General features: G+C 42.4%; 1 protein-coding gene across 12 annotated transcripts in view; it reads right to left on the bottom strand.

The window, feature by feature from the left end:
* Cdc14b (cell division cycle 14B) overlaps positions 1-12,688 on the bottom strand; it is a 114,264-nt gene that overhangs the window by 44,639 nt on the left and 56,937 nt on the right. For all 12 annotated transcript variants that reach the window (XM_023703972.1, XM_023703969.1, XM_004643802.3 and 9 more), the window contains exons 5-7: positions 10,574-10,650; positions 5,661-5,727; positions 2,159-2,221 (exon numbers count right to left, since the gene is read on the bottom strand). In XM_023703972.1, the coding sequence (XP_023559740.1) occupies positions 2,159-2,221; positions 5,661-5,727; positions 10,574-10,650 (207 nt within the window). The remainder of the gene's footprint in view (positions 1-2,158; positions 2,222-5,660; positions 5,728-10,573; positions 10,651-12,688) is intronic.

The following is a 12,688-nucleotide window of genomic DNA, read 5'->3' on the forward strand; positions in this document are numbered from 1 at the left end:
TAGGAGGAGAGGGAAGGGGGGAGGGGGAAAGGGAGAGGGGAAGGAGGAGGAAGAGTTGTGAAAATATAGAGGTTTTGCCTGCCTGGATTCCACTGTGCCATACCTTTCACTTATTTTGTCTGGAAAGTCTCATACGATCCTCAGCCCCGAAGTCTTCCTGGGGGAATCCACGCACACACCAACCCCCTTTGCAGAATGCAGGCTGGCTCGGGCCATTAGCACCTAGTTTGTGTTGGGGCAATGAGGGACATCCACAAGTCTTCTGTGGAGCTAGGTTTTCTTTCCTACGCAGTGTGCCAGTGGTAGGTCAACGCTGCAGAAGTCATCCCTATCACAGCTGGACAGGGCTGGCCTGAGCAAAGCTAGCTTCATGAGGACGGTGCCACATGACAGCCTACCTGCTCCTGGAGTTTTAATTTTTGGAATATAGTATGATTTTCCCTGTTTTATTTGGGCCATTTGTCTCTCTTTTTTTTTTCAGAACCAGGGATTGAACTCAGGACGCTTGCCAGGGAAGCGCTTATTCTACTGAGCCATCTCTCCAGCCTCTATCTCTTCTTTCACTAACTTACAACAGAAATGTCCTGACTTAATGCCTTAATACCAACAAAAGACTACAATAAATTTGAAGGTAGGTCTCAGGATAAGCACCTGCATAATGACCCTTCATCTTATTGTACCCTTTTATAAACTTCACCTCAGTGTACAAAATTCATCAATACAAAAAAAATTAGTGAATATTATGAAAAATGCACAGGATAATCAAATGTGGAAATCACTGCTAAGAATTAGGACTGGGTGGGACGAGGGAAGCCTATAATCCTAACACTAAGGAGGCTGAGACCAGAGGGTCTCTAAAAGTTTGAGGCCAATGAGAGTTACACTGTGAGTTCAAGGCCAGCCGGAACTGCACAGAGATCCTGTCTCAAAAAACAAAAACAAAACTTGGGCCTGAGGAATGGGGCTGAAGGGAAGAAGACTTTTACTGTATGCACATCTAAACAACAGCTTTTAAAAACGAGATTTTCACTTCAGTAAGCAAGAATTATAAATTCAAAACAGAGAGAATGAGGGGTTATAGTTTGGATCTTGACTGTTCCCCCAAAGTTCCTATGCTGAAGGTCTAGTCCCCAGGGCAGTGGTGTTCAGAGGTGAGGCCTTAGGGAGAATCTGAACTCATCAATGGGGGAATCCATTTACGGTATAGATTCTTCACAGGCTGCTGGAAAGTGCTGGGAAGTTTAGGATGTTGTGCTTGCTTGAAGGAAGTAGGGGACTGCAGGAATGCCCTTCAAGAATGTGACTTTGTCCCAGGCTCCTTCTTCCCTTTTTTCTGCTTCCCTACCACCCAGAGGGGAGCAGTCTTGCCCCACCACGTGCCCATCATGTCCACTTCACCACAGGGTTAACTGCAGTGCAGTGGGCCAAGCTGATCGGTGACCAAAACTTCCGAAAAAGTGAGCCGAAATAAATGTTTCCTCTTTCTGTTTGTCAAGTACTCTTTTTTTTTTTGGCCTTTTTGAGACAGGGTCTTATTATGCAGCTCAGGCTGGCCTTAAGCTCACTTTGGGGCCGGGGAGATGGCTCAGTAGAATAAGCGCTTCCCTGGCAAAGCGCAAGGGCCTGAGTTCAATCCCTGGTTCCACAAAAAAAAAAAAAAAAAAAAAAAAAAAAAAAAAAAAAAAAGAAAGAAAAAGAAAGAAGCTCACTTTGTGACCCAGGCTTGTTTCAAACTCACAATGATCCTCCTGCCTCAGCCTCCTGAGTGCTGGGAATACAGGTGTGCGCCACCACACCCAGCTTGTCAAGTGTTATGTTACAGCAACAGAAAGCTAACACATAGGGAAATTTTGGTCACATTACAAACTTTCAGTTACACGAGTAAGTTCTGCAGACCTAATGTGTGTGTGTGTGTGTGTGTGTGTGTGTGTGCAGTACACTTGAAATGTGCTGAGAATACATCTAAAGGTCCTCAACACACACAAAGGAAACTAAGTGAGGGCACAGATGCGGTAATTCGCTTGACTGCGGCAAACATTTCAAGAGGTAGATGGGTATTACACATTACTCTGTATACCTTAAGTGTACACAATACTTATTTGTCAATTATATCTAAATTAAGCTGGAAGAGTTAAAAACAGTATCCTTGAAAACTTACTTCATAGTGTTCATATTCATGAAGGTTAAATGTGTTGAAATTAAAGAAGCCATACTGCATTGCCTAAAATTAAAAAAAAAAATCTTGTAAGAAAAATACAAATAAGAACATAATTTCCTAATAATTAATATCAGGAAATACCCCAGAACAGGAAATACCCCAGAAAAGTGTCACTACATTTAGATTACTTTCCATTCAACTGTTTCAAAGGAAGTGAGGCTGTATTTTTCACATGCTTCTATTATCAGAAGGTTGATCATAATGTTATATAATGAAATCTAATTTTAAAATTTTATTTACCAGTCATTCTGTCCATACAGACGGGGCCTGGGGTTTAGCTCAGGGGCCCAAGTGCCTGCCTGGCAAGCACAGGTACAATAAAAAAGCTTAGGATTCAAATATAATACCGACTCCAGGAGTCTCTAAATGTAAATAATAATGAAGAAAGCAACCATGGTCCACTTTAGCACAATCCAAGCCCACAATACATTCACTTACAAATTCTTCTGAATGGTCTTATTAAACTAAGAGATCAATGTGACATGAAGGTAAAATTCAAATTTCTGAGGGAAAAAAACACACTAATCTTTCCACAAGAAAATAAATTTTCTTTCATATCCTGTCACCTTACTAAGCAAAATGAGTAAACTGTCTGATCTTGAAACAAAGATGAATCGAGAGTGGGCAGCCACTGAGCAGGGTCCTTATGACTCATTGACCGAAGGATCAATGAGTGAGCCTCACCAGACCGAAGGATTCTTGGTCAACGAGGGGCTGCAGGTCCAAAAGGGGGAATGCTTGTAAACCCAAAATTACATTTTAAATTTAAATTTTTCCATTTTCAAAATTTAAATCCCCAAATACGAATGTGAAATGGGAAGGGTAGAATACCAACTAAACAGTCCTCATTTTATGAAATAACATTTAGTCATTTCCCTGTCTCTGTGGGGAACACGTTTCAAGACCGTCCAGGGATACATAACAGCACAGACAGTACACACGGAACACTGCGCATGCCAGGGGCTTTTTAAATACACACAAACTTGTCATAAAGTTTAATTTAAAACCCAAGCGCAGAGAGATTAACAACAGCCAGTACTAAAATAGAACATTTACAGCCATCAACTGTGCTAAAAGTTATTTAAAATTTATGAATTTTATTTTTGGAATTTTCCATGTAGTATTTTCAGATGGCAGTCGATGACAGAAAACAAAGCCAAGGATGGAAGGATTAGACATTTAAGTAATAATTCCATGATCAAATCCACACTAGATTTCCTTTCCTTAAGCTTAGTATCTTTTGTAACATTCGTACCAACAATGTTCCCAACAGAGACGCTCTAACACAGCCAGTGCTTGGGCAGAGATCAGTGGAAGAGTCACAGCCATGCCTACAAGGCCCTGGCAGCCGGCCAAATAGCTCAGCGGATGAAAGTGCCTGCAAGCAGGCACAGGGGCTGGGGTTTGATCCCTGGGCCCACAGTGTCAGCCCCACCCCTGGGGCATGCTGAGCCAGCCATTGAGACTGGGCGTGGTGGCACGTACCAGCTCTTGGGAGGCTGTAAACAGGACAATCACTATTAGTCTGATCTAGTAGTCAGACCCTGAACACCCTGTACACCTTTCTCTAAAAAATACCGAAAAAAGAAGAAAAGAAGGCCCCGGCTTCCATCCCCAGTGCCACAATAAAAACGTTTACAAGGAATCCTGAGTTTCCTCTGAATTTCATAAATGATCCTTACTAAAAATAGTCTTAAAAATTAACATAATCCCACTGATATTCAAAATCCACCACAAATAAAAAATAAAGTTCTAAATGAAATGCAGAAGCTGTTAAGCATTGGATAAAAATACAGCATAGTAAAGCAATCCTGATCTGGCCTAATAGCTAAATGGACTTTGGAGCACGATCCCAGATTTCTAAGAAAAGGTCAGCGAGCAAGAATGTTATCTGGCATACGGATAACACACTCGGGCACCCTCTGAACCCCTGCACTTTGCTTTTATAAGGTGAATGTGCTTGCCTGTGGCAGCACACTTGGGGCCCGCCTGGCAGCGACTGCAGCTGCGCCCAGGAGCTGCCATTTACCCTGCTGGCCCTTCTCCTAGTATCCACCTGGCTGTCCCCTGCCTATGCCAAGGCCTGACAGTGCTGCCCCAGAGCTGGCAGTACCCACACCAGCAGCCAAGGCCCCCCAGTCACATGCAATCTGGGCACAAGCTAACCCCACCGTTCATCACCTAGTACAGGAAGGGACACTCACTAATTAGTCTCTGAATATGTACACTAAGTAGTTTTCTCATCTGAAGGGAATTTCCACCCAAATTTCTCAGAAAGTCCCTATGTTTCATTACCCCATGAGGAAACCTGCATTCCTTTGGCCTCTGAGAAAACAAGTCACATAACACCTGAGCTACTGCTGAAGGGTTCTCTGATCTGTCAGCTAATGACTGACCATTTGGGCTTCTGGTTCTAAATTATACCTAAGAGAGCACGGGGCACCACGGAGACCAGGGCCTCTGATGGGGCGCATCCCCAGGTGGATACGAAGGGGAACCCCACCACCACCACACAGGCGTGTGCACACGAGGTCAGAACTCCCCAAATGGGGGCCACGGAGATGGCTCAGTGGAATAAGCGCTTCCCTGGCAAGCGCAAGGGCCTGAGTTCAATCCCCGGTTCAGCAAAAAAAAAAAAAGAACTCCCCAAAGTTATGTATGGTGAACAGCTTCCTCCTCTGTGGCCCTGGGAGTGGAATCCAGAGTTCCACGCAGGCTGTGCAGGCGCTCTACTGCTGAAGTGCACCCCCAGCCCTGAACAGTTTGACAAAGCAATAGTGATCCACTTAGCGCTCTATAACTGGCTCTTATAATTTTGTGGAACTAGAACTTGAAAGCTTGGGCAAATTAAATCTGTACTTCACAGTTACTATGTTACAGGGATTATCTCTCATAAACAGTATTGGTAGGAATCAGACTCATAAAATACATAAAACTGGGCCAGTGAGATAGCTCAGTGGACTAAGTACCTGCTTAGGCCAGCCCAGGGACCAAGTTCCATCCCTGGCACCACATGCCGCACTGGCTCCACCCCAGGCACACTGAACGGGCCACTGAGACCAGGCATTGTGGCGCATGCCTGTAATCCCAGAGCTGGGGAAGCTGAAAACAGGAGGATCACCTTGGATTGGGGTTTTGGCAGTGCTGGAGATGGAACTCTGGCTGTGCACATGCTCCATCTATGAGCTACATCCTAGCCCTGTCTCCTAAGGCTACCTGGCTGCCCCCAACCCAGGCACAGAGCCACCCAGAAATTCAGAATATACTGCGTCACAGTCTGGTATCCTAGTATAACATTAATTAGAAAACAGGATACCTCTGAGTCCCACACATCTTGGAAGCAGTGCTAGCTAGCACACAGCTCTCTGGGAAAACCACCTGGACTCCCCAACTCGTCCTCAGCTGCCCAACACCACAGCAAGTACACCCTACAGTCACTTACCTTCTTTACTGCATGAAAACAGTCAAGAAGTGTAATGTAGAAGCTACAGCTTCCATAGGCAGCATCTCTGAAATTCCAAGAATATTGAAACACATAACTCAGTTAATTTTCTGTGGTACACTGACCTCAAAACAGAGCTGACAAGAAATTAAAACCACACGTGCATTGGATTGTTCAGATGAGCTCTCTGGATTACTTCTGGCTTTGAAAAGTGGGCCTCCTCCTCCTATTTAACTAATCCATAGGATCCATCCCTGCTCTCTGAGAGCTACCTTTTGATTGTGTGTAACTGTGTAAGTGTGTCTAAATATGCACATGTTAGTATGTATCTCCGTCCAAGCAGAAAAAAAATAGAGAAATCAAGGTACTGTGAGATATTAGATGCATGGTCACCAAACATTTTGTTTCTATCATTATGCTAGGACTTTTAAGAATTTTTAACTTCTTTCTACGTAAGGCCACAGGAATGAAGGCATCCACTACCTCTTGTAGAAACACTGTGCTCTTGAGAAAGTCCTTTAGTTGGATGATAGATAACCCCACCCAAATACTGCATCAACACCCACAATAATCTCACTGCAAATCTTTCTATCAGGGAAAATTTTACACAGAAAAGAAAGAGACTCCTTGTCCCTACTTGCTTCTTTTTTTCAGCTATCCTGAGTTACTGCAAGATGAAATATTTTGGATTTAGACAACATTAAATAAATGTGATAATCATCATCCTAGGCATGCCCTCCCAGAGCAGCTCTCTTTGGGTGTGAGGGGGAACAAGCAGAGAGCAATCATCCTTAATTTTCCACTTTAGTTGGGTTTTCACACCCAGACATCTGACATGAAAAACTAAACTGCATGACAACTTTTAATTCTTGCAAAACTGTAAGGGTTGTAACTACCGATTATAGCAACTAATGTTGCTATAACTAACAATGAGGCAAGCAGCTTTAGATATTACTGACTGAAATGGTAAGAATTACTGATACACATTAGCCTTAAGAGGGCTCGAGAGCCAGGTGTGGTGGGCAAGTGACTTGAGCCATGTCCCCTTGATTAACAGCTACTGTTTCCACTTAAGCTACTGACAGCTCCCCTCCTGGCGCAAGGGTATGCTGACTCAGCCTTGCTGGCAATGTGGCCCACGTCTTGGGCAACCTGCTTCATGAATCAGATGACGAGCACCTTTCCTTATTCATCATGCTTATTTCCCAAACACTTCCAACTTCACACACCTACACCGCTTCTCCCACGCAAGCAATCAGCCTTCTGAGTACACAGAAGAGCCGCTTCAAATCTGAATTTCAGCCTTTGTAAGGGAAAACACTTTGCCACTAACATCCCTTAAAAGACTTGGAAAAATAGATGCGACTCCATGAAGGCGCACTGCTTGGAAACTACACAACCCTGTCCAATAGCAACTTTCCTTAGTCAAGCTTCTATTCACCTCTGCCCAAAGCTGCCCTGAAACATGACCCAAATAGCCACTGAAAGAACACATGACAAACCCTGTGTATGCACAGAGTAGCACGCGAGATAACCCATACACAAGGATAAACTACTCATGCCTGTCACACATGGGTGAACCTCATAGACATTAAGTCTTAAAAGTCACCTTGGGGCCGGGGAGATGGCTCAGTGGAATATGCGCTTCCCTGGCAAGTGCAAGGGCCTGAGTTCAATCCCTGGTTCAAAAAAAAAAAAAAAAAAAAACACCTTGGGCGCTCCAAGACACATGCTGAATGATTCCAAATATACGAAGTTCAAAGGCACACAAAACTAACTGACAGCAGTAGAAGGCACAGTCAGGGTTACTGACCACAGAGGAGGGGGTCTCCTGGGGTGATGGGGTACTCTGCATCCTGGTGTGTGGGATCTGCTAAAACACAGCAAACCTAACTGTGTTGTGCTCTTATGTCAACCTAGAGGAATGTTTAAATACTCCATAAATGTCAACTAGGACTATAAACCATAACAAGTACTTCAATATGCAGGACAGAATCTATCTCTTCAGAGAGATATTTTTGTCCGCATTTGTAGTTGATCAAACCAGACCAAGGTTCACATTTGTAAAGGATCACAGTGAGGACAGTGGCAGAGAGCTAGGGGTCAAATTCCCATCTGTCTCATGTGAGCAAACAAATTATTAGCAACCATGCAAAGTATCTCCAAGAAAATACACAGTCAAAATCAAAAGTAAAGACAGAAAACCCTGGTTTTCTAAAACAAGGAATATTATACCAGAGAATAGACACACACAAACTTGATAACAATGTTCCTAAAGTATCCAGAAAATGTTATACCTTTTGTGCTACATTTTCATTTAGATAGAAACATGTTCAATATAATTCAATAAGAAATCATTTATAAATACACACCCAAATTCAATGGCTAAAGAATTAAAATCAGTTGAATTAAGTCTAATTAAATATTGTTATTGAAAATTAAAGGATGAGTGAGATTCTTGCATGAATACTTATCAGCAAAATTTTGTTCTATTAATTTTTTACACTTGAAGAGGCAAGGATAAAAGAGATTTCTCTCAAAATATTATCAGACATTTATCAATTCTGATTGGCCTAGTTGTTAAGTTCTATAAAAGTCAAACATGCTAAAGTACCAAATATTAATATTTTAATATTAATATTAAATATTTTCATATTATCTTAGGCTGATACTTCTATAAAATACAACAAATATAAACCGCAGTGCAAATATTGTAATTGTGTCATAGCCACAGTAATGTAGTAATCGTACTTTTGTAAATAAAAGTGAAATGATAAAAAAATGGATTGGGGGAATTCCTTAAGCTACAAGCTCAAATTCTTTTATTATTTGATTACACAGAGCAAAAATTACTATAGTACTATACATGTCGCTAAACGCTAATATTCTATCTTCTATGTCATTAACAGACTGGCAACAAAAAGCTCACAGACTACACACTCTTGAGAAACACTGCTTTAGATAAATCTAGTATCTGCCATCAATGCCTGAAGAGATAGATTCAAATTTCACAAAGCTCAACAATTTTGTGAAGCTCAAAGGCAAACAAAACCAAGTGATGGCAGTAGAAGGCACAGTCTGGGTTACTGACCACAGACGAGGGGGTCTCCTGGGGTGATGGGGACTAAGGCCTGTTTTTTAGAGAGCTTTGGCCTGGCACTTCTGGGAGCAAAAATAACAAGCTTCTTGGGGCTGGCGACATAGCTCAGTGGTAGAGTGCTTATGTAGCACACACAAGGCTCTGGGTTCAAGTCCCAGCACCACCAAAAAGAAAAAGAAAAAAAAAAAAGCTTCTTAATGCCAAGTCTCACTAACTTTTAAAAACAGGGCCATTTATTATTATCAGCACCTATATTTAAATACACACATATTTTCCACATCAACCATGGTTCATGAATCCTCAACTGTGTAAAATGTATGAGTATGTTGCGACTCCAGGACCTTGTATAGGACACACTGTGGGAATTAGGGCATTAGGAAAGTTTATGGTTATAGTAAAGACACAAATTATAACTGTATGTCAAGGGAATACCAATATGTAGGGGCCAGGGAGCTAGCTCAGTGGCATAAGTGCCTGCCTGGCAAGCACAAGGTCCTGAGTTTGATCCCTCATACCACCACCCCCCCAAAAAAAAAAAAACACAGAGAGAGATGACCAATGTGACTGTGACCCAGACACCACAAATATTTCTCCTAAGGGAAACACAGGTGTCATACTTCGGGTGGAAAGGGTAAATGGCACACATAAGTTGGTCTCAACCTATCATCTCCCCATCTTCCCACACAGTTCAAACAACAGAATTTCTAAGATCACCAGAAAGAGAGAGTGTGAAGAGAGTGGGCGCAAATCAATTCTTTCCATTTGTTCCATCACTACGATGCAGACATAAACACAGTGTATGACTGACTGCTGCAGGCGGTCCCAGCAGGTCTCCTTTTTGTGGAATGAGTCCACAGTTATTTGAGAAGGAGACTCTGCTGATCATCAGGGAAACTTCCCGAAGGGTGGAGACTCATGTTATGCTTTCTAAAGGGAAAGCTGTATCTTTAAAATCTGACACTCAAGACATATGTAGCAATCCTGAAATGACTTATCTGTGCATGGAAGAACAGTAGTTACAAGAGTAAATAATCAACAAACTACACAATGAGCACCATATTTTGTGTGTTTACTGCCCATTCGGCATCACAGGAACGTGCTGATTCTATGACTATTTCAATGAAGAAGACGAGAAACTATCAGAATTTGATTTAGAGAATAAAACCCACACAATATGATTTTTCCCCCAAATACCTTCAAGATAAGCACATAATAAGCTTGGGACAAGGAAGTTCTGCATTTCTGGAAACACGGGACTGTCCACACCTTCATGACTCAACTGTCTGAATGGCTCTGTTGGAGTGGTTCGTCCTAGCAGCTCTCCCGCTACCTCTGTGGGTCGTGCTCCTAGAAAACAACTCCTGCTCACTGGGAAGCTTCCTGCTCAACTCTTTCGAAGCCAAATTCCTCAGCCGTACTTCCGCATTGGCAGCTCCAGGATTCTCTCACCTGTCTACAAAGCTTACTTTTCAGCAGTGACAGTGGTTCTCAACCAGGGGAGATGTGGTTCACCTGCTCCGTTCTGACCCCTTTCAGCACATCTGGCAACGTCCAGAGATAGTCTGCACTTTGAGCACTGGAGTAGGGGTGGGGATGTCACTGGCATCTAGCAAGCAGAGGGCAGAGATGCTGCTGAACTTCCTCTCATGTGCAAGGCAGCATCCACAACCAAACAGCCCTCGTGTCACCATCTAGAACTCTGGGGCTACAATATTACTTACATCCAACCTAAAGTGTCTGTCTTCTAAAAACAACTATACAGAAGGTTCTGGCAAAAGTCTGATTAATCTATCATATCATTCTTAATATTTACCTGAAAGGAATATAGGATGTATCTCCAAAGATTAATATTCCATATGCTTCTTCTGGAGTTCTCCCCAAATATATAACCTATATTTAAAAAGAGAAGAAAAAGGCAAGTTACACTGGCACTGTAAAATAAGCCTCATATAATCAGTGGAGCTGAGTTCTCTGCTTTCCCTACAATCCTGAGCCATCAGCAACTACCCAATTTAAGATAATTCTTCCTACACAAGTCTCTAGAATATTAAGTAACTGTGGGTTAGACTTGGAACACAAGTTTAATTCAAAGAATGTAAGAACAGTGTCATTTTTTCCTATGAGGGAAACCTAAATTCCTAGTGATGAACTTCTAAAAGCTGTAATTTTAAAATCTAGTTTCCAAATGACTACACCTATGCATGCCATGCTGACATAAATGGAAATAAATTTATAGATTGAAACTAAATGTATTTATATAACCATCGAAGAAATACTTGCTAGTAATCTATAATTTTCTTTTATATCTACTCACCTTGATTCATAAGTCCTTCCAAATAAAATTATTCTAAGTATGTCACTTAGGAAGAACTGCATTAAGTCATTTGTTAATGTAAATTCTCAGCTTAATAAACTCTACACCAATACACTTTCCTAATTTGTCATTGTGATCCTAGCAGGTTATAATCTAGACATTTCCTAAATTCTTTTGGCATATTTTCATGACAAGCTACATACATACCAAGTCCACTCAAATTCTAGAGAGCTGTTTAGAACCAGGAAACAACAAATAATGATGGAGAGAGATTTAACAGCCCCAAGAGCTGGTGTCCAAGACAGCCCCAAAGAATCCTATCTCCACTATTTTCACGCTCACTGGACCTTCCCACAGTAGACACTGCACAGTGAAAAAAAAGACTGCGGTAAGCACAGAGCCTGGCTCCTGAGGCCAGGTCATAAAGACGCATTCTCTCTCTCTTTTTTTTTTTTTTCCCAGATTTTTTTCAAATGAAAACCTAAATAAAATAGGTGAAATTTCCCTGACTATTCAGGTGAACGAACATACACACACACACACACACACACACACACACACACACCCCGCATCCTCCCACTCCGAGGTCACCTCTAGCCTCCCCCTACAATGGGAGGATGCTCATTCACACAGCCCAGATGCTAAGTACCAAGTCCTCCTGCCAGCATGCAGTACTGACCTGCCAGTGTGCACGAGCCACCTTAGAAGGAGACCTTGAGATAGAGTTCCAGGAGAGAGCGAGAATCAGACCCAGGCCCACTCAAAGGAAGCTACTCCCAGACATGAAACCAAGGTGTCTCGGTTACTTTTTACTCATTGATGGGACAAAATGCCCAACACCCAAAATTAAGGAAAGAAAGGTATAGTTAGCTCCCAGCTTGTGGTTTCAGGCTATCCTCTATATTCCACTGGCTCCCAGGCAGAGTGGCACAGGGCAGAGCACGGCAGCAGAAAACAGCTAAGAGCAAAGGGAAGGGCAGCAGCTGCGGCTTCTAACCAGCCTCTTATGCTTATGTTACAAACCAGCTACCGTGGGCTGGGGGTGTAGAACTCACACAAGGTCCATGCCCTCCTCTTGCACAGGAGGAGGATGTTTACAACCTAAGAACCCTGGCTCTCTGCTCAGTCACTTAATTAAACTTCTCAAATTGACACAAAAATATCAACCAGTACACCAGGCAAACTGAGAGAATGCTGTTACTGCAAGAATAGGGTAAGTGGCACATGTGGCTGCAGCACGGGTGGCAGCTAGTGCAGAGGCAGCCTGGAATGCACCAGTGAGCCCTTTGTTCATCTTTCTGGAGGATTAAGAAATCTCTCTGAGGGAACAAATAGCAATCTTCTGGAAAGAATGAAATACTGTGGTAGAATATGTACTCAAGAAGTCGGTATTTTTCAAAGTCATGATACAAAGCTTTTCTTTTTCCTCCTGAATAAAACCACAGCCACCCAGGCATGGTAGAACATGCAATTACTTGTACTGAGTAGTTCAGAGCTTTCTAGGCAGTCAGTGAGACCCCATTTCTCCTTTTACAAAAAAAAAAGAAAAAAAGAAAGAAAGAAATAAAGAAACAAAGAAAGACTACTTCACAGGCTAGCTTTGAATTCACTATG

Source organism: Octodon degus, unplaced genomic scaffold (genome assembly GCF_000260255.1).
Source record: "Octodon degus isolate 3935 unplaced genomic scaffold, OctDeg1.0 scaffold00184, whole genome shotgun sequence".
Classification (NCBI taxonomy): domain Eukaryota; kingdom Metazoa; phylum Chordata; class Mammalia; order Rodentia; family Octodontidae; genus Octodon; species Octodon degus.